General features: G+C 39.9%; 1 protein-coding gene across 4 annotated transcripts in view; it reads left to right on the top strand.

The window, feature by feature from the left end:
* Positions 1-23,548, top strand: part of UVRAG (UV radiation resistance associated) — a 94,728-nt gene that overhangs the window by 7,896 nt on the left and 63,284 nt on the right. For 3 of the 4 annotated variants that reach the window (XM_085074410.1, XM_085074418.1, XM_085074436.1), the window contains exons 2-6: positions 7,324-7,441; positions 8,879-8,913; positions 10,708-10,869; positions 11,711-11,785; positions 18,106-18,191. In XM_085074410.1, the coding sequence (XP_084930536.1) occupies positions 7,324-7,441; positions 8,879-8,913; positions 10,708-10,869; positions 11,711-11,785; positions 18,106-18,191 (476 nt within the window). The remainder of the gene's footprint in view (positions 1-7,323; positions 7,442-8,878; positions 8,914-10,707; positions 10,870-11,710; positions 11,786-18,105; positions 18,192-23,548) is intronic. The other variant, XM_085074428.1, reaches the window with a different exon arrangement.

The following is a 23,548-nucleotide window of genomic DNA, read 5'->3' as shown; positions in this document are numbered from 1 at the left end:
CCAGATCTTGGGACACTGTTTTTAATAACATCCAAACTTTATCTTTATTTATAAAACACAAAAAGAATTCTCATGGGAAAGACCTGCGCTAGCCACAGAGTATGAGTATTTTCTTGCCCTTCCTGTGGTTTTAAGTAACCATACATCTGAGTAGTGCCTAAACTCCTCATGTACATTCCTTGGATGTTAAAAGCTTTACGTTCTGCAACAGAGTACATTCTTCTGTGAGGTACATTCCTCTTAAAAATAAGGTATCAAACTGGAAAATGAGGCAGCTTGAAAACTTAAATAAAATAGAATGAAGTATGAATTCTTGTCTGCCATTTGACTTCCAAGAGATTGGATCATGTGATTGCTTCTTAATATTCAAACTGGCATGGAGAGATGAAAGCAAATAGTGAAAATCTGAGGAAGTTGGAAGGTGTAATAATGAGGTGTAGAGCAGTGCTGTGATAATAAATAATGCTCATGTTGGCTAAATGTAGATCATATTTTGGTAACTTTATTTTTTTGTTTCACAGCTGGAGGTTGTATGCTTTTTAAGAAAAAAAAATTACCCACCTCAACCTGTCTGCTATGACCCACAAGGCACACAGAGCCCTCTGTTTTAATATGACTTAATTTTGACAAATATTCAGACATCTAAGTAGCTGACATTACAAGCTCAGGTCTGTTCAGTTCAAAACTACTAGATTTGCTGTAGTACCATTTGTGTTGCTAACCAATCTTTGCCTCCTGCTTTAATGCTAAAATAGTTGGATTTTGCTTAAATTCTTCCTGAACTTCTGTGGGTCATAAAGCAAGGAAGCAAGCTGGGAAATTGATGGGAAAGCCAGGTAAAAACAGAGTGTGTAGCATGTTATAGAGAGGTCAGAGCTGATCCTGATCTGAAAAAAATTAATGGAATTTACTTCCTTGACAGAATTGTGAGGAGGGCAGCAGTCTGAAAACAGAGATGGTGCCTAGAGATGAAGAGTGTCTTGGTGTGTCTTGATTAAAAACTATTTGATAAGTCAGGTGTTTGATTAAAGGCTGAGGAAGGAGACCTGGTGCTGAAATTTTTGCCAATTTTGACAGTACTGTGTTCTGGAAATACAGTGGTTGCTTTTCAGCTCTTCAGGCCTCTGAGAGAGCCCTGAGTGGTGATTTGGTTTTGGTGAATTTGGGCTTTTTAAGTAATTCATGTAAACTTCTACTTTTCTTGTACAAAATGACTTCCCAGCTTTAGTGCTGGTTTTACCATTGTATTTTGCATTTCAGGCAAAAGTAAGTTTCTGTTTTGGTTTTTTTAAATTCCCCCCTGCCCCGTTCTTTTTGAATTAGAAATGTTTTCTTGAACCTGTGTGATGCTTTGCACATTACATAGTTTACATGAAAAGTCATCAGGAATGGGTGGGTGGGGAAGCTTGTTTCAAATCCAGTCACATGTGTATAAAACTTTCCTCCTGGGCAATTGAATTTAAGCTTCATTCTGGAAAAGGTATTCCTATTTACTATGTTATTTAAAAATATGCCTGTTCTAATAGAATTTCTGAAACTTACTCATGGTCATGGGTGCAGTGAGCCCACTGTCACTTTTTTGGTAACATCTGGAGGAGTTTTCAGCCTAACCCTCCATTCACAGAGGGGTCTGTTTGATGGCATCTTGGATGGTTCTTGCTGGAAGAAACCAAACTGCCTGCTTTGCTTAAGTTTAGATACTCCTTTGATGTATTTGCAAATTTATTTAACGTGTCAAAGGGCCCGCTGAGAGTAGAATTCATGAGCAGCTTTGCTAAAAGAGCCAGTGCTAGAGAGGGCAGACCATGCTACTGGGAGAAGGTCGATGTGGGACAAAGAGAAGACAGACCTCCCCTTTTTCGCAGCTGTGAGACATTAGATCATCTCAACTGCCTATAGCATGACAGGCTCCATGTGATAAGAATGGACTTTGCTGTTGCTCATATTAGTGACCCGAGCTTCACAACTGATACTTGGAGCCAGAGTCAGTGTGATGGCTGAGTACCAGAAATAGAAAATGTTGTTCATCTGTGTTCTCATCCACCTTGGATATACTGACTTTTTTTTTTATCCAGGGTCATCAGATTCTTGTAAGGGAATAATAAAGTGATTAAGACGGAAGAGGAGTCAGAACTCTCCGTGCTTGCTTTTGCTCCCCATTATGTGACCTTGAACAAATAATTATGAAATTCCATGAATACTTGAGGCTGTTGTATGTGCTTCCATGACCAGTCCAGACTTTGTGTTGACAACAGTTCACTTCTCTCGTGTTTGACTTATTTCCTTTTCTTACTGTGCTGTGCCACCTCTGCAGAGATTTTTATTAATTATACCAGAATCTTAAACAAAAACCAGTGAATAGCTTTATCACTTCTGTTTCTCAGACCTGGAGGAAAGCAAAGAGTGATGTCTGGATCAGCTTAAGCCATGAAGAAGCTGAAGTGTTGAAGTCTGCCTGCTCTGTCCTCTTTTGTGGTGGGCATGTCTGTGTAGGTGTAGGGAGCTGAATTAGTGTAACTTACCCAGATGTTGAACTAACTTTTGGGTTTGGCAGCTTTACCTTGGTTCAATTTTCTGACCCTCACCATGAAACTGCATGAAACACATTGTGCAGGATGGGAACAAGCGTCAGTATGCTGAAGGTGCTGTTCTAGGCAGAGGTAGTGAAAGATTATGGTATCTTAGTGTTGAAGGACCTAAAGCATGAAGCAACCAGGCAGTTTCAGTCCCTTAGACCTCAAGAGACTTGGTAAACTGTAGAGTTCTGGAATCATTTGATGAAAAAGCAGTCTTAACAAAGTTGATGATGAAAATACTTGATTCTGGAGCAGTCTGACTTGATTATGGCTTGTGGTAAATCTAGAGAGGTTCCCAGAAAGTAATTGAATGGGAACACTAGATATTGTGATACATGACACAACTGTAACTTTGAAGGATAAAAACGCAGTGCTTATGTTTTTCTGAGTTTTGAGAGAAGCTGGTAATTGCTGAGCAGGGATAGTTTTGCTGCGCTCCGCAGCAGCTCTGTTAAGATGCTGTTGTAGAATTCTGGGAAGCTGCTTTTCTGTCTCTTCAGGCATGAGGGATGAAACCTAATGGTATGTTCTGCTCTTCAGATATCTCCTACAGTTTTCCTGACCAGACTTTCTGTGTATGTTTGGGATAGCTGTCTGCTTATGACCTGTGGTATCTTTACCTGCAGTAGTGTTTTTAAAATGCAGGCTATTCAGGATTTCTCCTTATGGAAAATTAGTGGATCTCTTCTCCTGGTGTGTAGTTGCTTGTCTTCAAGGTAGAAGGAAGCACTAATTTCTTTCATGTGAGTCAACACGTAGTTGCTATATAGCAGTTGCTTTTAATCAAATGCAGCTTAGACTGGCAATTAAAGCAAATGATAACAAGGCCTGCTATGTAATTTCATTGCTCCATTGACTTTCTTGGGAATTGCAAAGGACTAAGACAATTGTAATCAAAATTATTTCTGTCACAAACCCCCTAGAATGAGCTGTTAGACCTGCTCTATTACTGTGCTAAGCACTGATCCAGATATGCCACTATTCAGGCTGCAAGTGCTGAATTGAGAGCTGCTGGAAATGTTAAATAACCTTTTCCATGCTATTAGTTCTGCAAAAATAACCTTTTTTGCTGCAGGATATCTCATTAAGATCCTTGCTGTAGATGCCTATCTGAGTGCTGTGTTGCTGGTAGCCTGTAAACCCTTTGATGAGATAGTGGTGAAAATTAGCTATATTCATTGCATATTTTGCTCATTTTTTAAATTAAAGCAGATCCTGCACTATCATCTTGCGCTCACTTTGGCCTTTTTGAAGTTAAGTGACTCATGATGCTGCCAAAGCTCTTGGAGTGTTTTTTAGCACTTGTATTTTGATTTTTAAGCTGGGCTTTCTGGAATAACTGTTTTGAATACAGAGCATTTTACCCTGGGGGAATCCTCCCTCATGATGAAGATTTCTTGACACTTTTATTGAAAAAGCAAAATAGCTGAAACTTGTCACTAAAGAAAAGGGACCACTTTTTAACACTTCACTTAAAAGGAGGATGAAATTTAAGAACTGTGGATTATTTGCAGGTTCTGTATGCAACATAGAGTGTACTGGTTTATTTTCTAAAAGAAGTTGCTTTTGCAGTTTGAAATGCTCTGGTACCTCATTGTGTAACACCTTTCCCTTGGCTCGTGGCAATGTCAGGCTCTGTTGCTACACACACACTTTAGGCTGGTGGTTTCATTTCAGCAGTTCTCTGCTGTTGGCTTCTTGCTGCTGTGTTGTCCCCTCCTTGGTCTGCACAGATGCTTGTCCAGACACATGGTAAACCATATTGAGGAACTGAGCTGGTGAAACTAACCCAGGAAAAGGGAGATGTGGTTAATTTCCATCCATATTGGTTCCCAGATATGATTCTGTGAGCAGCTGCACAAGTAGCTTATTTATCAACGAATAAGGAAGGCTGGTGCAGTGCTGGGGGCTGGCTGTGTGTGGCTTATGCCAGTGCTAGCAGAGCTGCAACACAGTGGAGTTTTTGTTTTGTGTATTCCAGTGTCTCCAGCAAAAAATTATATGAAATGCACAGAGGTAACACAGATTTAAAACTTCCCTCAAAATAATATTTACTTTGTCACAAAACAAAGCCCTTGATGAGGAATTCTAGAGCCTATTTCAATTGTCTTTTGCATATGTCCAGGTAGTCTCCTGGTTGAGGTCTTTCATCAGGAGAGGTTAATTAACTCTGAATGTTGCCTCCATAGAGTTCTGAGGAAATTTGAATAATGCAGTATAATATCAGTGAACATAGTGGGAAAACTGGAAGATTTATTTTCAGGATTCAAGTCCCTCAGTCATCGTGATGTCACACTAAAGAATGTGAATGATAAAATTGTCTGTGCAATTGGAAATCTGTTCCTTTTCAGCCAGGCTAAATGGACAAGTAATGGCATGAAAGGAGGAGGAGGGTGCTGGCTAAGCTGGAGATTCAAATAGACATTCATTATTGGTTGCACATTGAGTGTGTTGTGGTCTCATAACCCCAAATTTCATGGTCCTCCTCCAACACGTCTGGGAGAAGTGAGACTTTATCTTAAACTCCAGGACTTGAAGGGTGCAAGGAAGTCACAAACCTGGAGATAAGGATTCAAATCTTGTTCAGAGGTGAAGGTGTAGGTTAGGACACTCAACACCTTTTTTTTTTTTTTCAAACCTCGTTGACCTCCTTGTGTACTCGACCTCGTTGTGAAAGGTAAGAAACTTGTTTGACTTTGCATGAGGGCTAATCAATGAAATATCCTACTTAAAGCAGGCACACAAATTAGTTTGCAATCCTAAAGACACCTGGAGAAAATTGACTTCTTTGTTAGGGTGCAGTGTGGGTTGTTCTTTGTTTGTAAGGGATTAAAGGAGGGAAAAAAAAAAAGATACCAAAAATGAAGGGAATGAGCATGGTACTGAAGGTAATTAAAAGAGAGAGATGGCACGTAAAATTCTTGAATCATTTTTATAGGTTGCAAAATGCATGTTCAAAGCCATTTCTTAAGGAGTGAAGCTACCCATGTTTCAGGTTAGATGTGAAAAAATGTTCAAGATCCATGTGGCTTCTTCTAAGTGAGGCTTAATCTTTCTGTTGACATTTTTGATACCAGTTTCTAAGAAAATAAGATCATGTAGTGCCACAGAAGGTTTTCTGTTGCTTGGGATTTTTTTGTTTTAATCTTGTAATTCAGGTACCTGTAGTAGAGGTACCTGGGCATCCTATCTCAGATTCTGTTTTTAGTCTAGGTCATAAACAGACTTTGAATGGAATGAATCCATCAGTAATTTTTAGCCTGTCACATGAATAGAAATTTAATATTCCTCATACCTTTCCATGAAGGAAAACTTAATATCTCACTGAAGTGGTGTTAACTGTCATACTGTGATTCTAAAACAGTTGATGGCCTTTCAGCTCTTGTTAAAAGCCTTTAAGGACCGGCTGCAAACAGGAAAATTGTCTTTTTCAAAAACATTAAAAATGTGCTTTTGGTCAGTCCACTTTTAAGGTGGATTCAGACTTAAGAATGAAGAAGCTTTTGGGAAAAAATGGTCTAAGATGAATTCTGAGGTAAAAGTATGCACTGAAACAGTTGTTTGAGGCTTGTTGGTGGTTTGTGGTGATCCGCAAAGTGTGTGGAGCCTTTTGTCAACATCCCTATGGTAGATGGGCAAGACACTGGTGAGTTGACTGATTGGGAAAATAGGAAGGATTTGGTGAGAGCTTCACGTATTTGAAGTGGGAGTTTGCTTTATGCTAACTTCATGGGAGGCAGTTTGAAGCATGGGTCTTCAAAGTTACAATAGAAACCACAGCTAAGCAGTGATTTAGGTGTGACAATCCCGCATAATTGCTTTGTTAACTAGTTAAATTTTATAGGAAGTTAAAAATGTACAATATTTGTCAAAGATTAAGAGTGTGGTGTGCCCTGAAGCGAAGACTTTAGCCACAGCTATTAAAGCTGTTTGGTACACAGAGGAGGGAGAGAAGGATTGATTTGATCTGATGATTTTCATTCAAGGCGCAGTATTATAGTAAATCAGAATAATGTTGGAGTTGGGTGAAATCACTTAAGCTAAGTATTTTAGTGACATACCCTACTGTATTCAATCCAGGGAAAAAGGACTGTCTCATCAGAGCAGATGGTAACTGACAGTGAAAATCTCAAATTTCACTGTGCCCTTAATTTTCCCTGAAAATCTTGATCTGTCCTTCTGTTGTATTTTACTTTTATTAAAGGTTGTTAGAACAGTTTCCAGGATTACTGTGAAATCAGGAAGCTTTGTTCAGCAAGTTCCTTATGGCTCTGGATTAGGTGGTGGTTTATGTTTGATATCTTTGTCCACTAATGCTTGTTGAAAATAGTTTTGGCTGGGAAGTATTTCTGGTGCAATGATGCAGAACATCTGGGTCATGCTGCTGCTGTGTTTGAAGCTGCTGGTGTCACATATTTGCTTGAAAATGCTCCAGGAGTTGGGGTGATTTAGACATGTGGGATAAAAATGATACACAGGACATGAGTGACAATAGCTTCTCTTGAATATCAGTGTTGCTTAATCCAAGCTTGTAGGTGCTTGTTGTTGCTTGTCCCGTGGCTTTCCTGAATGCTGGCTGTTTATACTTGCTGTCTGACAGAGAAAATGGAGTGTTTGGTGAGATTTTTTTCTTTCACAACTGTGCTTTGGGAATCATTAAAATGCTTTGATTAAAAAAGAAAGAAAGGGTTTATTTTCAACCTAAGAAAAGTTCTTTGACTACTTACGTTTTTTTTCTTATTTTTAGCGCCGGCTTCGTCATCTTCGCAATATCGCTGCACGTAACATAATCAATAAGAATGGTTATCGCCTCTTGGATACGTATTTCACTCTTCACTTGTATGATAACGCCAAGATCTACAAAGGTAAACCAGGCTTGCTATCAAACATTTTTTGCTAGTTAATCTTTGACTTCTTAGGAAATGAATTCTCTCTTTTTGTTTTGTCTTGACAACTTGCTGCTATTAGTTACATCACCTTTGCTAACACTGGAAAAGAGCTCTTCAGTTTCCACAACTTCGTAAAAGTTTTCAGAGTTAGCAGCCAAGGAAGCACAACAGATGACAGTTTTGATAGTCTCTTAAATCAGCCTATTTTTGTCATTGCTCTTCTCCCAGAGATGATGTAAGAAATGGGGAACTTCCAAGGGCACATAAAAGTTTAAGCTTTTGGAGTTTTAGTTGTCTTTTGCGGGGAAGAGTGTCCTACTCTGTGCATACCAGTTGTTTTTTAAAGCATACACCAGCACTTCTTATTATCACAGTTTTTCAAAAATAGGATTGTCAGCCAATGACACGAAGATCCAGATGTCTGTTCGGGTTTGGGTAACTGTGTTTGAGTGCTAGATCTCATCTCTTTCGTGCTTTGCTTTCCCACTGCAGTATATAGTTTTTCATTGTGGAGAGATGTTATTACAAATGTTTTTATGCTCCTTTTGGTGTGTTCATTAATAGTTGGAGATGAATTTTGGTTTTCTCCTAATTTTTATTTTCATCTGGCATAGTGACAGATCTGGCATCTTGCCTTGCTTTTTTTCCCAAGGTTGGTGTTTTAGTAGGATAAGAATACAATACTTGAGCTTGCTGCCTGGCCTTTGTTGTGGTGGTTGGTTGCATAAACAGTCATCAGTGACAGGTTCAGTGTTTGGTGTTAGGGACTGTTTTGCACTTCACCAGAGTGTCTTCCTTGGTCTCCAGTGGGTTGGGATTGTACAAAATCTGTATTCCTGCCTCTAGAGCTCTTCATCTGAAGTCTTTAAGCTCTTGCTTTGGCTGGGAAGGCCAAGATCCATGTGTCAGGCGTTGCTTATTCTCATTTGAATACAGGGTTGTTGGCACCTCTGTCAGGTAACTCAGATGTTCCTTCTCTGAGCACCTGCAACAGGTCGCCCTCGCTCTTCAGGAAAGCTCTGTAATTAATTTATCTCAGCTGCTGTGTTCCGGGAAGATGTTGTGTGGCAAAGCAGTCACTTTGCAAATGTCATCCAAATATTTTTATGTACTAGGGCATGTTCTTTCCTCAGAAATCAATGCCTTGGTAAACCTTGGGAATTATCATGGGTATGAAGAGGAAATGCTCAATTTAAATAATGACTTGTATAACTAAGTGTGAAGGAGTAGTTCTAGTCAAAAACATGACTGCATTTCAAAGTCTTTCTCATGAATCTGTTACTAAAAAAATGGACCCACAAACATTTGTCTTTCTTGAGTGTTACTTATTTTAGCTTTTCCTGTTTCAAGCACTAAGATTTGTATCAGTGTTTAAGCTAATCTAAAGGTGTTTTTTTGCTTATTTTTCTTTAGAATTTTATAAGAGTGAGGTGATCAAGAATTCTCTGGTAAGTTACTTTAATGTGGAAAAACTGCTTTAAAAATTGTGTATTTAGTGCAGTATATTGGTTTCTCTGCTGAATGCCATAACTGTTTAATGTGTGTTTCCATTCTTCAGTTCTGTTAGGAGCCTTGTGTTCTTCTCTTCCTTTTCAAATTCTTCTCATGAGGGTTGGAATAGGGAGCTACTGAGTAGCAGAAATGCTGATTTCTATGAACATCTTTATGTTGTATAGGAAAACAGCAAAGAACATGTACCTGCCATATATAAACATGTATATCCTTTGAAGAGCTAATAGCTGTAAGAAGCTGAAGTTTGAAAACATGTTAGATTTTCTAAATTTTTCAGTTTAGATCAGTGAAGAGGCCAGAACTGAACAGTTTATTACTACTGAGAAAGGGGTAATAGTGGGATGGGAGTAGGATGTTGCAAGCGTTGGCTAAAGGTGTTTGAAAGCCTGCTGAAGACTTTTTAATGCTTGTGTTAACAAGGCAGAACTGCACCATTTATATCACCCTGGGCTGTAAATGCTTTGAAACCTTCCTGAATGGAGGAAAAGCTGTCGGTATACTCAAGGCTGCTAACTTTTCCAACTTCTAAGGATTTTTTGTTCTGCCTATTCTAGATCAGGAAAAGGAAAAACAAAACCAGAAACTAACCTAAGGACATAAGAGATGGAATGACAAAAATCTTAATAAAAGATGTCTTGAAGGCATCCTGTACACACACACACACACACACACACACACAAACACACACATCACCTATGGATAATTTAATGACCTGGTATTCCTTTGTCTGAATAGCTGCAAAGTATCCCTTCTTGTTAAGAGAACTTGATGAATGCATTCCTTCTGTAGTACTTACTGAGTAACTTTGCCTCTCCGTTCTTTTCAGAGGCATCTTTTTTCAAATTGGCTCATTCCAGTTCAGGGATGCTTTTCCAAGCTGCTTAAGCACTAGAAGGGAAGGCGAGTTCTTTCATGGGGTGGTGGGTGCCTGCCTTCTGTTTTGGAGGAGCTACTGTTTCTGTGTTCAGCAGAGGACAGAGATAAATATATATATAAAAGCACTTTCCCATTTCTGATTTTGGACACCCCGTTGTTTCCTGGCACTAGTAATGTTGGATTGACTTGGTGTTGTTACAGCTTGGGTCAGTTCTTTAGATGTTAGAGATGAGTGGAAATTCTTGTAACACCTAGTGTTTGCAAATCTGAGTTCTAGTGGAATATATGCTTGCAGTTCAGCTTAATTAATGTGTGTTGCTTCTGAAAAGCTCCAGGTGCAAATCTGATCTCGTGGAGTAAAGATGAGCTTTTAGTGACAGCATTTGAGGATTGAGCATCAGTCAAGGAGAAGAATGTGAACAAATGTGTCAACAAGTTCTGCAAATTTAATTACTGGGGAATAGATCAGCATTCAACTTTGGCAATACAAACAATACTCTGCTTTTCAGAAGCTGAATTATAAATGGGAAAGGAATATTTCTTCCACTTTGAAAGTTCCTGTTTTGGTTAAACTGAGCTAGTAAATTCTAAAATAAATTCTTTGTCTTGTAATGGAAAGAAGCAGAGCAGTTTCTGAAAAACTTTACAGCATGTATCTTTTAACTGAGGAATGCTCTCTAGAAAACAGTGTAAGGAAGCAGCAGAGTTTGTTGGCTTTGACTCTGTGAACCTTGAAATGTCTGTTTTTCCTTATTCTTAAGATTTTGAGGTGGGCTTTGCTAATTTCTGAATTGTCAATTTTTGGACTACTTTCAGCTTGTTTAAATTGTATTTATCCTCCTTTGAATACTTAGAATCCAACATGGAGGAGTCTGGACTTTGGAATAATGCCTGATCGTCTTGATACCTCTGTCTCTTGTTTTATTGTGAGGATCTGGGGAGGCAAGAAGGAGCACTTTCAGCTTTTGATTGAATGGAAGGTCAATCTAGATGGGTTAAAATACTTGGGCCAGCAGGTAATGTGAAAACATTTTTTCCCAACTTTTTTTTCTTAAGGAAACAAAACATCTGGATGAATTAATACATTGAATGCTAAGACAGGGTGTCTTTTAAGGTTTTATTTTAAAGTTTGATTACAGATATTCATGTTAGTTTACATCAGAGCTTTAAATAATAAAATAATATAGTGGTTTGGGTTGGAAGACATCTTAAAGATCATCCAGTTCCACCCCTCTACCATGGGCAGGGACACCTTCCACTAGACCAGGGTGCTCCAAACCCTGCCAAGCATGGCCCACTTCCAGGCATGGGGCAGTCACAGCTTCTGTGGGCAACCTGTGCCAGGACCTCACCACCCTCACAGCCAAGAATTTCTTCTCAATATCCCATCTAACTCTGCCTTCTGGCAGTCGGAAGTCATTCCCCTTTGTCCTGTCATTCCAAGGCCCTTGTCCAAAGTCCCTCTCCAGCTCTCCTGGAACTCCTTGAGCCACTGACAGGGGCTTTAAGGTCTCCCTGGAGCCTTCTGCTCTTCAGACTGAACTCTTGAGTCTTACCTCTGTTTAGTTTCCAGCTTTCTTAGTTATTTTTGTCACCTGGAGATACAATAATAAGAATGATGCTCTGCCTAGTGTTTCTGATTTCAAGGTAGAATGGCTGAACATAGTGACTGTATTTAAAGCGGTAAAGTAAACACATTTTCCATGGTTAAATTCAGTTTTCTCTGAGATTTTATGTTTTTCTAGAATTACAGATGAGGAAAAATGCTTGAAACTCTTGGAGCAATTTGTGCTTGTTTGGTGTGAGAATTTGCAGTAAACTGGCTGTAAACTGGTTGGTTTTCTTCCCTCCTTACAGATCCATGCAAGAAACCCAAATGAGATTATTTTTGGTCTCAATGATGGTTATTATGGAGCTTCATTTGAGCAGAAGGTAAGGGTGTCTTGTATTTGTTCTGCCTTGTTGGTGCTGGTGACAAGCTGAAATTCAACCTATAAGCCTGATTTTTCAAGATTGGATGCTCAGAACATTTAAATGCTTTGTTTTGAGAAGAAGCAGGTTTTTGACACGACAGATAAGAACTAGTTTCTTGCCTTGTTTGCATGGATATATTTTGAAAATACTTAGAGTGTAGCATTTAAGGTCCAAAAACCCTGTGGTTACTGAAAATAACCTTTGACTGTATTCTTTGAGGCAACCATTTCATTCAAACATAAGACATATTGAAAGTGATGTGGTTGTTAAGACTCATTTTCATGGTAAATATAAACCCACAACATTTTGGTTATCAGTCTGAAGCCAAGAGTTTGTAGCTCTTTAATGGGAAGCTATTTATTTGCTAATGCTGCACCTGTTTTATCCCATGGGTTTCTTTCCTCAAGAATCCACTGTAGTATTTGTGTCTGTCCAGCTAATATTGTCTCTGATTATTACATCATTGGTGATGAAAAGGCTTAAACTTACCTGTTGCAAATAGTGCATCTGACAGTTTTTTTTAAAAATCCCAAATTGCTGGTGGCAGTACTGTGGTATAGATAGGTTGTGTTAAGGAGTCCCTGGCTGGAGAGGAAATGACTACTTGACACACAGCTGCAGTTTCTGCATTCAGTTATCCTGACGCAGGACACAATTCTAGTTTTCAATATTTTAGTACTGACAGCCTGGGCCTGAATTTGAAGGTGGGAACATGATCTTCTTTTCCTGGTTGCTGTCAGGACTTGTTCCCTAGCTCATAAGGTTTAAAGGTACTTCTTGGTTTTGGTTATAAAATCATATCATAAAATGGTTTGGGTTGCAAGGGATCTTCATGATCATCTCATTACAGTCACGTTCCACTCGATCAGGTTGCTTCAAGCTCTGTCCAACCTGGCCTTGAGCACTTTCAGGCATGGGGCAGCCACAGCTTCTCTGGGCAACCTAATCCAGGGCCTCACCACCCTCACAGCCAAGAATTTCTGTGAAATATCCCATCTAACCCTTCCCTCTGTCAGTGTGAGGTCATTCCCCCTTGTCACAGAATACTCTGAGCTGGAAAGGACCCACTAGGATCATTCTGTCATTCCAGGCCTTGTACAAAGTCCCTCTCCAGCTCTCTTGGAGTCCCTTTAGGCACTGGCAGGGGCTCTGAGACTCCCCAGAGCCTTCTTTTCTCCAGGCTGAGCAGCCTCAGCTCTCCTAGCCTGTCTCCAGAGCAGTGGGTCTCCAGCCCTCAGAGACACTTTTTGGCCCCCTCTGGACTTGCTCCAGCAACTGCATGTCCTTCTGATGTTGGAGGTCACGGAGCTGGAGACTGCTCTGCAGGTGGGGTCTCTCACCCTGCAGGTTCCTCACTCTGTATCTTGGTTGCAAATACAGTTGCAGCCTGTCATGAAGAGGAGTAAAGTAGGAAACTCTCACAGTATTCCTGCTAGAGAAATTCTAAGTAACCCAGCCAATTGTAGTACAGTAATTGTCTTATCTGACTAAAAGAACCATAGCCAGAGTCTCTTTATTGTTATCATCACTGATTCTTCACTTTTTTCCTAGAGTTGTCATAAAAGTTTAAAATTCTGTATCCTTGACAATATATAGGTATTAGGAGTTTTACCTTTCTTACATCTCTTCTGTCCAGCAGTAACTTGCCTGTTGCTGAGATGCAATAAAAAAGATGTTTTCTTTGAGTCTTGTTCTTATGCAAGTTGTAGGTTTTTTGCTGCCATGGATAATTAGCTCATGGCAAGGAAAAAAGTTAGGTTTCAGAGGTTTCAAAAACCTTTGTTGAGTGCCTTCTGAGCACCGAAGGGTATTCTTTCTTTACTATAGATGTCTGACAGTAACTCTTGTAGTGTCTACAGCTTTTCTTCTCAGTGTCAATGTAAAGGTGTGCTGCCAATACAGCTGCTTTGTTCTTGATCACATTCAACTTTCACATAATTGTACCTCTGACTTCTGGACTTGAACAAGTTTATTATTTTGTAGCAAATGAAGCAGTAATTTTGCTGGAAGATTTCAGCAGGGTTCTGCTACTTTCATCAGAACCATGTCCAATGTATTCTCCTGTTTCCTTTCTGGCATGGGACCACTGAAGCAGTTGTTCCTCTCTGTGTCACCCTCTCTAGTAATCATACCCTGAACCTTTATTTGGAGTTGCTTGAACTGGACCAATGTTTAAATAAGATAAGTGTGTGCTTCTATTTATTTTGAAGCTGTTAACCTAAATGTAAAGTATTCCTGATCTTTGAGCAGCTTTCTGAATCTGTTTGATTTTGTCTGAGGCTTCGTGCTTGTGTGTTAAAACCAGTATTTGCCCAGGTTTATTATAATCAATTCTGAATGCTATTCTAGCTTTCCTAAAGCCAGATTTTTCTCTTCCTCTGGTTTCCTCAATACCTTCCTAACTTACAGATTTCCTTTCAACCATTTTGTGCTTGCTGTTCCGAACTGATATAACTCTCCCTTGTTCTTGCAGTGATACCTTTTCAGAAAGCACATTGAGGGAAGCAAGTATAGCTTCTAGTTAATGACTAGCTTTCTGTTGTCTCCTTAAAGAAGTAAAAGCAGAACTAGTCAATACAACTCTCCATAGCTCAAAATAATTTGACTATTGTCAAGGCCATGTGGAACAGAAAAGTAAGTTATATTCTTTAGGGTAGCTGAATTCTAGCTTCATTTTCGACTATCAAAAAGGAAAGACTGTTAAAAGGCGAGAGGAAGCTAGCAACACAGCTCAATGTGAGGTATAAAGCAAGCTCAGTTTATTTTACTGCGTGTGCGATTTATATACTGTTACAATGCTTATATTTATTGATCACTAATCTACTGGTTAATCACACAGGTTACAATTTACATTCCATTGCATTCCATTCTCACACTTTAAGGGTTCCCCCCCTCATTCTTCTGAATCGCAAGTTCCCTCCTGGTACATTCTTTCTGAGCATTCAAGGGCACAGCTGCGCTTTCTGGTACCTTTCTCATGGCACCTTCTCGGCGCACTGCCGTGGCCTGTATGGCCTACTTTAGCTGGCAATGGTCTGGCTCACACAAACCTCCCAAGGATTCATGCCCGCAATCCTGAAGCCATTCTGTGACGAAAGACCCTCATCTTTGGAAAGCTGCATCTCTTTTTTCAGTCTGTGGTCTCCATCCATACAGGTAGAATCTTTCCCCACGTCTGCATATACTTTATTTTTGAGCAGCTAGGTCCTGGCTACTTTGCATAAGCAAAGCCTTTTTGTGTGTTTACAAGTACATACGCCTCTATCTAGTAAACATGGCACAGAAAAAGCCACACTCCCCTTTCAGAGGGCAAACTTCCTAATAGCAAAGTCTGAAACCCCTATATTAAATGTTCTGTAGATTTCCTCAGGGTAGAACAGTTTGCCTATACCACTTGGTGCCTGACTCTTTGGAAAATTCCTTCCAATACTATAGTACAGGGGAAAAAGAAAAGGCTAAAATTGGTTGCTGCTGTAAATTCTTTCATTCCTGAAGCCAGTTATTCTAGGTCAGTCCACTTGTTCTCTGAAAAATGTTGCACTTTGTTTTCTGAAGGCAGTGTTTGTTGAAACACCATCAACTTCATGCTGTAAAATCCTAGAATGGTTTGGGTTGGAAGGGACCTTAGAGCTCATCCAGTTCCACCCCTCTGCCCTGGGCTGGGACAGCTTCCACTAGATAAGGTTGCTCTAAGCCCTGTCCATCCTGGCCTTGAGCCCTTCCAGGGATAGGGCATTGTGATGCAGGTACCTTGTGTATTTTCAGTTTTCCACCATCCTAGTTCTTTCAGACATTAATATTTTTATTTTGGTATTTTTTTTACGGAGGATGTCTGGATTTCAGCATTAAGCATCTAGTGTCTTCAGTATGGAAATGTGGTGCTGAGAGAGCTGCTGCAATGGTGTTTCTATAGCAATGTGATGCACTACATAATGTCAGGAAAATTAATCCACAAACATCAGAGGTTTATGTTCAAAAAGGAGACAGAGGAGTCCTATAACTTTATTCATTAATAAAGGGAGAAGTCATGGGCATTTCCCATGGGGTCTCTCAAGTTGCTCAAGGACTCAGCCTCTTTTTATCCGAATTTCCTGGTCGCATTTCCCTCTCTCTTTCCCCATTGGCTGAGGTACTTGAGAGGTACAGACTTTCCGAATTGCCTAATACAGACCCCCTTCTAATATACATCCCTGCCTTCTTCTTTTTCTTGTGTCTCTGTTATTTTAGTTTATTAACAGAGACTTGGGTAAGTCAGTCAGTGGAATTCCTATAGAATTCCTTCCTATTGTTTCTTCTCTCAGTATCAGTCTTACGTTACCAGCAGACTTACAGTTTGTGAAAACACTCGCTTATTCCTTTCAACGTTGTGTAGAGCTCCAGATTATTTAGGTGGAAACATATTTTTGGTGGAATGTCTGCTGTGTGGCCTGTAGTTAACACAGTTGTGTCAGAAGATGTGTTACAGTCCGGTCTAAATGCAGAAGAGCAGAGAATAATAAGTCTCTCTGAATAAAACTGATCAAACCCAGAAGGGTTCGAAATATACCCCAAAACTCAATGAAAACCAAACGAGGTTAGATGCTGGTGCCAAAAGAAATGATTTTTTTTTTAATAGTAAAAGAGATAAAGAGAAAGGAAAAGAAAGAAAAGAAATAAATAGAAAAATATGTGTGTGGGGGTTGTGACAGGGATTAGATAGAAACATTTCACCTTTGTGAGGGTTCCAGTGACATCTTGTTTCTCCCCTCCATTTGGTCTTTTCAGAGGGTCCCCTGCTGCCCACCACCGCTGAAAAGTATAGAATCTAATGGATCAATATACCTTTGGGCCAGGTGGAAATGTCCACATGACTCCCCTGGGGAGGGCAAGTTTGACACTGTCGCTTGTAACTGTGGATTTGTTGCTTCATGTTTGCAGTGCTCTGGTGCAGGGTCTGGGGACGCCTTTGATGGGCCGTGTCATCCCCTCTACTTAATGTGGATGTGGCTTTTCCCAAGGTGAAGGGGCCCCACAGCTGAGCCCATCTGCACAGTGGAGGATGGGTGTTAACTGCCTCTGACCAGAGGCTTTTCCACCATACCCCCAAAACCTCTCTTCCCCCTTTTGGTGTGAGGGTCTGTGCAAACAGGACAGCAGATAAGCCTGGGGCTGTGGTCTCCACCCCGAAGGTGCTAAACCTAATCCTCCTGTGAATGTATTCTTCTCCCCCAGCCCACACCTGAGTCACTTTATTTTACCTCCATCAAGGAGCAGTCCAGGGCCTCAGTCAGGGCCCCATTCAGGGTGTGGTGGTCTGTGCAGCTTTTGTTATGCAGTTTCGCTATAGTAGGCAAAAGTCCTTAATAAAAATGTTTAAGCCATTAGCGATAACATTTCAGTCTCCAAGATGTTGACAAGATGAAATTATGAATTTCAATATCTTCTACATGGAGACAGACTCCTGTTGGGGCTGGAGAGAATCTGTAGGCAGGAATTGTGGTACTCAGAATCCATCTCTATCTGTAGGAAAGCTGGCTCATCCCAGGTACCAGGTGAGTCTGCTTTATGCACTAAAATAAATGCCTTTTTTCCTACAATACCTAAACTTTCTGACAGTAATGCCAGGTGGCTTGACCTACTTAAAATTCACTTTATCATGTAAAGGAATGCTTCTGAGTTTGTAGCTTTTCTAGGAATTTATGTGACTGTGCCTGATATGGCAAAGCTCAATATCTGACATTTGCAGCATGAGGAATTGCTGTTTGTTGCTGTTTTGATCCTTTTTGTGCAGAACAGACACTTTGGTCTCTTAAAAGAACAACCATATGTCTTTCTTTACTTTGTAACTTCCAGACTGTTGTTTGCGTCACTCAAAACTGAGATTGCTTTGATCTTTTAATGTGTTACTGCATGGATGAAGGATAGAGCTTTATTTCATGATCATGTAATTCTCTGTCATGTGACTGAGTGGGCTCTCAGGTCTGAAGCTGAAGAATTGCAATGCTGTCAGTTGCACCTTTCAGCATTTCTGTGCATAAAATTCCGACAGTTATGGATTATAAAGTTAAAGAAAACACACTCAGTCTAGAATACAGAAACTCGTAGGTCTTTTATCCCTTTATATGTAAGTGGTGTTACTGCCACCTTAAATTGTTTCTACCTACCGTAGATAAAACATGTATGAAGGCAGATTTAAAATACATTAAATGCAAGGTCATTTATTCTACTAAAAGTCCATGCTCTTAGTCAAGATGATTTTTTAAAAAATTTTTAAATTAATATTCCTTTTCTGCCTTAAGGATCACTCAGGTACCCTGAAGAACAGCCTTCTCCAGGTGGATCAGAACTGTGTTCGTAACTCTTATGATGTCTTCTCTTTGCTTAGGTAAGGTTTTTGATAATATTTTTCAGATTTGCTTTAATTATAATATTTCAAAAATATTAGTTATGAGAAAGTATAATTGTGGTCCACCGCTGTCAGTAGGTTGGTTTTGAGGTATCGCTATTTAAAAGAAATTTTACAAGGCAAGTTAATTAATAACTTCAGTTCTGCAGTAATGGCAGTAGATGTGCTACAAAGGAAACCCTTGAACAGGAAATGTTTAATATGCTTTCAAAAGTCTGTGTAAAAATACATTTGACTTTTAAAATCAGTTATACAAATTAAATCCATTTGATTGTGTTGACAGTAGGTGTCAGTGTTGCCTGTCTGAAGGGAGAGGAAATATTATCTTAGGTTGCCTATTTAGAGGCCCTTATGTAAGCTCTCTTAAAATTCAAATGTGCTGTTTCTTGATTCTGTAAAGCACATGCTTTCTCAATGTTTGTTTTCTGTACTTTTAGTGGGAAAGAACCAGGGGGAGTGTTAGGAAGTTCTGATTACATTCTGGCATAGTCCATTAGAAGAAAACTCTTGTACTACCTAACATTATCTTTGTTAAACAGAAAAAGGAAAACATATGCAGCATACTCTGATTACTTTATTCACGAGTGTTCTTCACATTTTGTGTCTGCTTCTACATAGTATGAAGCACATGCCAGAAAAACACTCACTATTCTACTAGCTGCTCATGAACTTGACCAACTGGACCTCTGTCTAGCCCTGTATAATTGGTCTGCTATCATGCCTGTCTTTCCTCAAGCTGACAAGAAATGGAGGATAAAATTCCCCTTGCTGGGTGCTCACCAGTGCTGTTTTGACTACTGGAGCTTCTCGCAGTTTTGGGAACATGAGGGTCCAGACTTAGTCTCTCACAGTGTCCAGGCATATGCTGTTGGGTTTAGTTCCTCTTAAACTCTGTCTCTGAGCTGAGACACCCGCCTTTTTTATTTTGTCCCAAAAGGAGCAGTGTTTTCCGGGTCTCAGAACCAGGCCTGCTGCTGATTGTGTTTCAGTGGATTCTGCATACCATATGAAGGGGTTTACATTGCATTATCTAGTTCCAGCGGAAGTTAAAACCTGTAATTTGTGGCTGTACCTAGGTGTCATTTTTGTCTGATTTCGTTGTAGCTAGGAAAGTTCTTCAGGAACTAAGGTAGAGTCCTCTCTGTAGTTTAAATCTTTTCCATTCCCTCTCACATTAACTCTGCTTTTTTACAGGTGCATTTTCTGTACTGCTGCTTACCTTTGATATCTAGCTGAAAAGCCTGGTGATTATGTTTGTTTTAAAATAAATTGTAGTTGCTTTTTGTCAGGTGTCCATTATATCCTACTGAGCAGTTTCGTTTGCCACCTCCTCCAGTAGTCAGGCTTGAATAACCAGCCCATTAACTCTTTCCAAAGATAGTTTATATGAGTGTGTTCCTTTAGATCAGAAGAGAGAGATGGGTGTAATTTGCATTGTGATTCGTTAGACAGGATGGACTTTGGGAAGAAATGAGTTGCTGTCTTCCTTCTTCTGTCCTTTGGCTGTGAAGAGAATACTAAGGTGTCCACACCATAAAGATTTGCATCTGGTCATATAAATCCAATGTTTTGAAGAGTTTCTCATGATAAGATATTTGTAGTGAAAATTCACAAGCTGCACACGTGGTTTCCTAATGTTTTCACAATAAATGTGAGTATGAAGAACAGCTTTTACTGGCTTTATTTAAACTCCTACAAAAGGAAGCAAATCTTGGTGATGGTGTGATCTGAATCGCAGTTGTTGTGGTGGCAACTGTGCTGGCAATGGCTGCCAGTTGTGGCAAAGCCATTGATAGCCAAAATGGAAAAAACTGGTTCTAGGTCAGCCCCTAACTCTTGAAAAGCTTCACAGTGAGAACTTCTGTGGTTGATCTCTGATTCAAAACAGCTTTTGGGGGAAAAGTGATGTAGGTTTTTTTCCCCAGAAGTGAATAGCTAAAGCTTATGAAGCTTGTGAATAGACCTTAATGAAAAGCATATGCTTGGCTCAAATTGTGTTGATTAAAAAATTAATTGGGAATGACAGAATGTGTGAACAGTAGAATTTTTTTTTGTGTATTGGATTAAAATAGCGCTTGTCTGTTCAGGTGATGAATTACATGGATTTACAATTAAGCAAGAGGGAAAGGTTAAGTGTTCAGGCAGCTGCTCTTTACACAAGGAAGTTCTCAGCACCACTGCAGCTCACGAACCTTCTTGTTCCGGGACGGGGAAAAGACCCTCGAGCAAACATGGTGCTTCTTGTAAGTTGTTTGTGCCATATGGAAGTGACAAATGTTCTTGCAGCCATTTGCTTTAAAAGGGCTAACTAACAAAAATTCACCACCTCAGCTGGAAAGCCCAAATGTTGAGGTTTTTGTTCCTTGACAGATTTCCTGAAAAGAGATTATTTAAAGAATTTGTAAACATTATGTTGCTGGTAGTAATAGGTTGTACATGTTTCACCTTTCACACAGCATTTGGGATGGGCCAAATTCATCTGAGGTCATATTCTGGACATGTCTCACTAAGCAAGTTCTCAGCATGTTTGCAGCACTATGGGGAATAGGTTTATATTTAGTATTCCCTTGGTTTTCTAGCCTTTCTTTTCTTAAAGCTTTGAAAAAATAGACCTTTAGTATTAGATACTCGTAAAATCACCTTTGAGTTACCAAGGCTAAAACATGTCGACATTATAGAAAATCAGCTTTTGTTTAGCTCTGCTTATTTTAGGAAAGATGTTTTTAAATAGCTATTTTGCTTTTGTTTAAAATATTCCATCCTTATTAGCAGTTTTATTGAACAAACAGAAGTTGATCTTGGAAACTAGAAATGAAGACAAAATACATGGTCAGTGTAGGTCACTGTGGAGCTGAAAAACTCATTAGTAGATCCTCTGAGTAGTTTCTCTGAGACTACAGAGTCACTGCAATTGCATATGCCAAATGTAGTAACTGCCTTTGGGCAGCTATTTTTAACACATGGAAATTATGCTGAAAATGAAACTGTTTTTTGTAAGTTCTGAGTAGGGAATAGTAGAGCGAGCAAGGGCTTTGTTGGCTTAAGCTGCTCAGGGCTTACCCTGTGTACCTCCGGTACACTGACTTGTCTTCTGTAAACAGGTCCGTCTTGTGCAATGTCAATGTCCTGTCTGACTGGAGCTCAGCCAGACTTTGCTATTGTCCAGTTGATTTAAGTAGCTGTTCCAGACTTTAGGCTTCCAGTTGTTTAGTGGTGTGAAAAGGAGGCAAAGCAGGAAGAAAACATGCTCTCCTCAGCTGCTGTCTGACTTCAGAGAGTTGTACAGTATCTGATAACAAACCCAGAGGTAAGCCATGCAAAGCTGTACTCCCTTTTGAATTTCCCTGAAGTTTCTCTATTTCCATCTTCGTCTCCATGAAATGAGTGAACCCATTGGAGCTAGGCAGTAGATGGGATTACATGGAAACAGAGTTACTTTTTGCTACCCTATTCCTTGTGCCATGCTGGTAGCTGCATAGAGTTAAGTGCAGGCAGAGAAGATCTAGTGAGTTATATTTTAAGATATGCACTGACAATTGAGTCTCCTGTTTCGAGCTTTTCCCTTTGCTGTCCTTTACTTAGAGAAGGGTCCCAGCTCATAGCTGTGATCAAAACATGTCTAAATGTTGTAGTTATGGATGTTCATGCAGTGGAGCAGTCACATGCCATCTTTTATAGGATGTGAATGGATCAGGAAAGGTGATTGCTAGTAAATAACCTGATGCTCTTGCAGTGCCTTGCTTTAGCTTTTTCTGTGAGTATCTTGGCAATCACATTGCAGACTTTTGGACTTTGATGTTGCCACTGCTGCTACCATCACCCTTTCCCAAAAGATGTGGAAATACACAATCTTAAGTGTGGAATAGATTGTATTTGTAGAAGTGTGGAATAGATTGTAGTCTTCTTACCTGACTTGTGCTCTTAAGTCACAAAATTCCTCTGCTACAGCATCTCTTTACTAGTGATAAGCACCAGGGTTTTTGGTTTTCTTTTTTTGTGGTGGCCAGGTTTGATGTTTCTAAACAGGAAAGATTTGCACCTGGAAGGCTTGGCACTTTGTACCCAATAGGCAGCCAAGACCAGGCAGGCATCTCCTTGGCTTTGGACAGGCAAATCCAGGTGGCCCAAGGCCAGCATGAATAAGTAGGAGCTGGAATCGGACCTCTGGAGTGCCTCTGTATGCTTAATTAAGCAGTACTGAAATGGATGAACAGTGTAACAAGTGTCATACTTCTTGGCCTGAAAACTTAGTGAGTTGTAATTGTGCTGTGGTGTCTTCCTGAGAAGAAGCAATGGAGATGGAAACTGGGATCTGAGTTTTCTGTTTTTGAGAGGTTCCATAAGGATTTTTATTGCTGGCGTTAGACTTTCGGACAAAGCTGTTCCCAGGCATTTTACATGTATGGTGCTGGGCTGCATGGCAACTGAGGCTATTCAGTCATCAGAACAGTCAATTTACAAGCCTTACTTTTGCCAAAATCTGTAGCAGAGAGTGGCATGGTTCATAGCAAGTTGAAACAGTCCACGAAGCATAAGAGCAGTGGGTGTTTTTTTGTATGTTAAATGCTGGGGTAGTAGTCTGCTGCTGCTCTGATCTTCAGTGTTCCTAATATGCCATACCAAATAAGCTACCCTTACAGTGGCACAATTTTAGCACAGATATATTGCTAGCTCTTGGTCAAATTTGGTTTCAAAGCACTTTTGAGAGGAATTACACAAAGCCATGCAGAACTTCAAAAGTAGCTTTATTCTGTGTCTTTATTTGTGACAAAGATGGTATCAATGAAGCAAATCTGAGAAGTCAGAATCCAGTCCTGCTCCTTATTTTGTCTCTATTGAAATTGATGAAAGCCAGCATGTTGTAGAATCATAGAATAGTTTGGGTTTGGAGAGACCTTTAAGGATCATCCAGTTCCACCTGCCTGCCATGGCAGACCAGGTTGCTCTAAGCCCCGTCCAACCTGGCCTTGAACACTTCCAGGCATGGGGCATCTACCACCACCTTAAGCAACCTGTGCTAGTGTTTCACCATCCTCATTGTAGTAAGCAATGTCTTCCTTATCTTTCCTCTAAATAGCCAAGTGTCACTGAAGGAGAGTCTAAGTAATTTACTGACAGATACCTGAATGTTTTTGAGGAGGAGGATTTTGTGAACATCGGGACTGTTAATTTTTGCTACGCCTTTGTCCTGGATATGGTTCTTACGAAAGGTGCTGTGAGTTGCTTTCTCTCTCAGCCTGGGTGAAGATTTTGGTATATCTCCAAAATGCTTAGAACTATTCAACCACAGCAGGGAAAGTCAAGACAGCATTTTGAGAACAAATAAAACAGATTAA

Source organism: Lichenostomus cassidix, chromosome 1 (genome assembly GCF_008360975.1).
Source record: "Lichenostomus cassidix isolate B80296 chromosome 1, HeHo_3.0, whole genome shotgun sequence".
Lineage (NCBI taxonomy): Eukaryota > Metazoa > Chordata > Aves > Passeriformes > Meliphagidae > Lichenostomus > Lichenostomus cassidix.
This window is presented reverse-complemented; position numbering and strand designations above follow the sequence as displayed.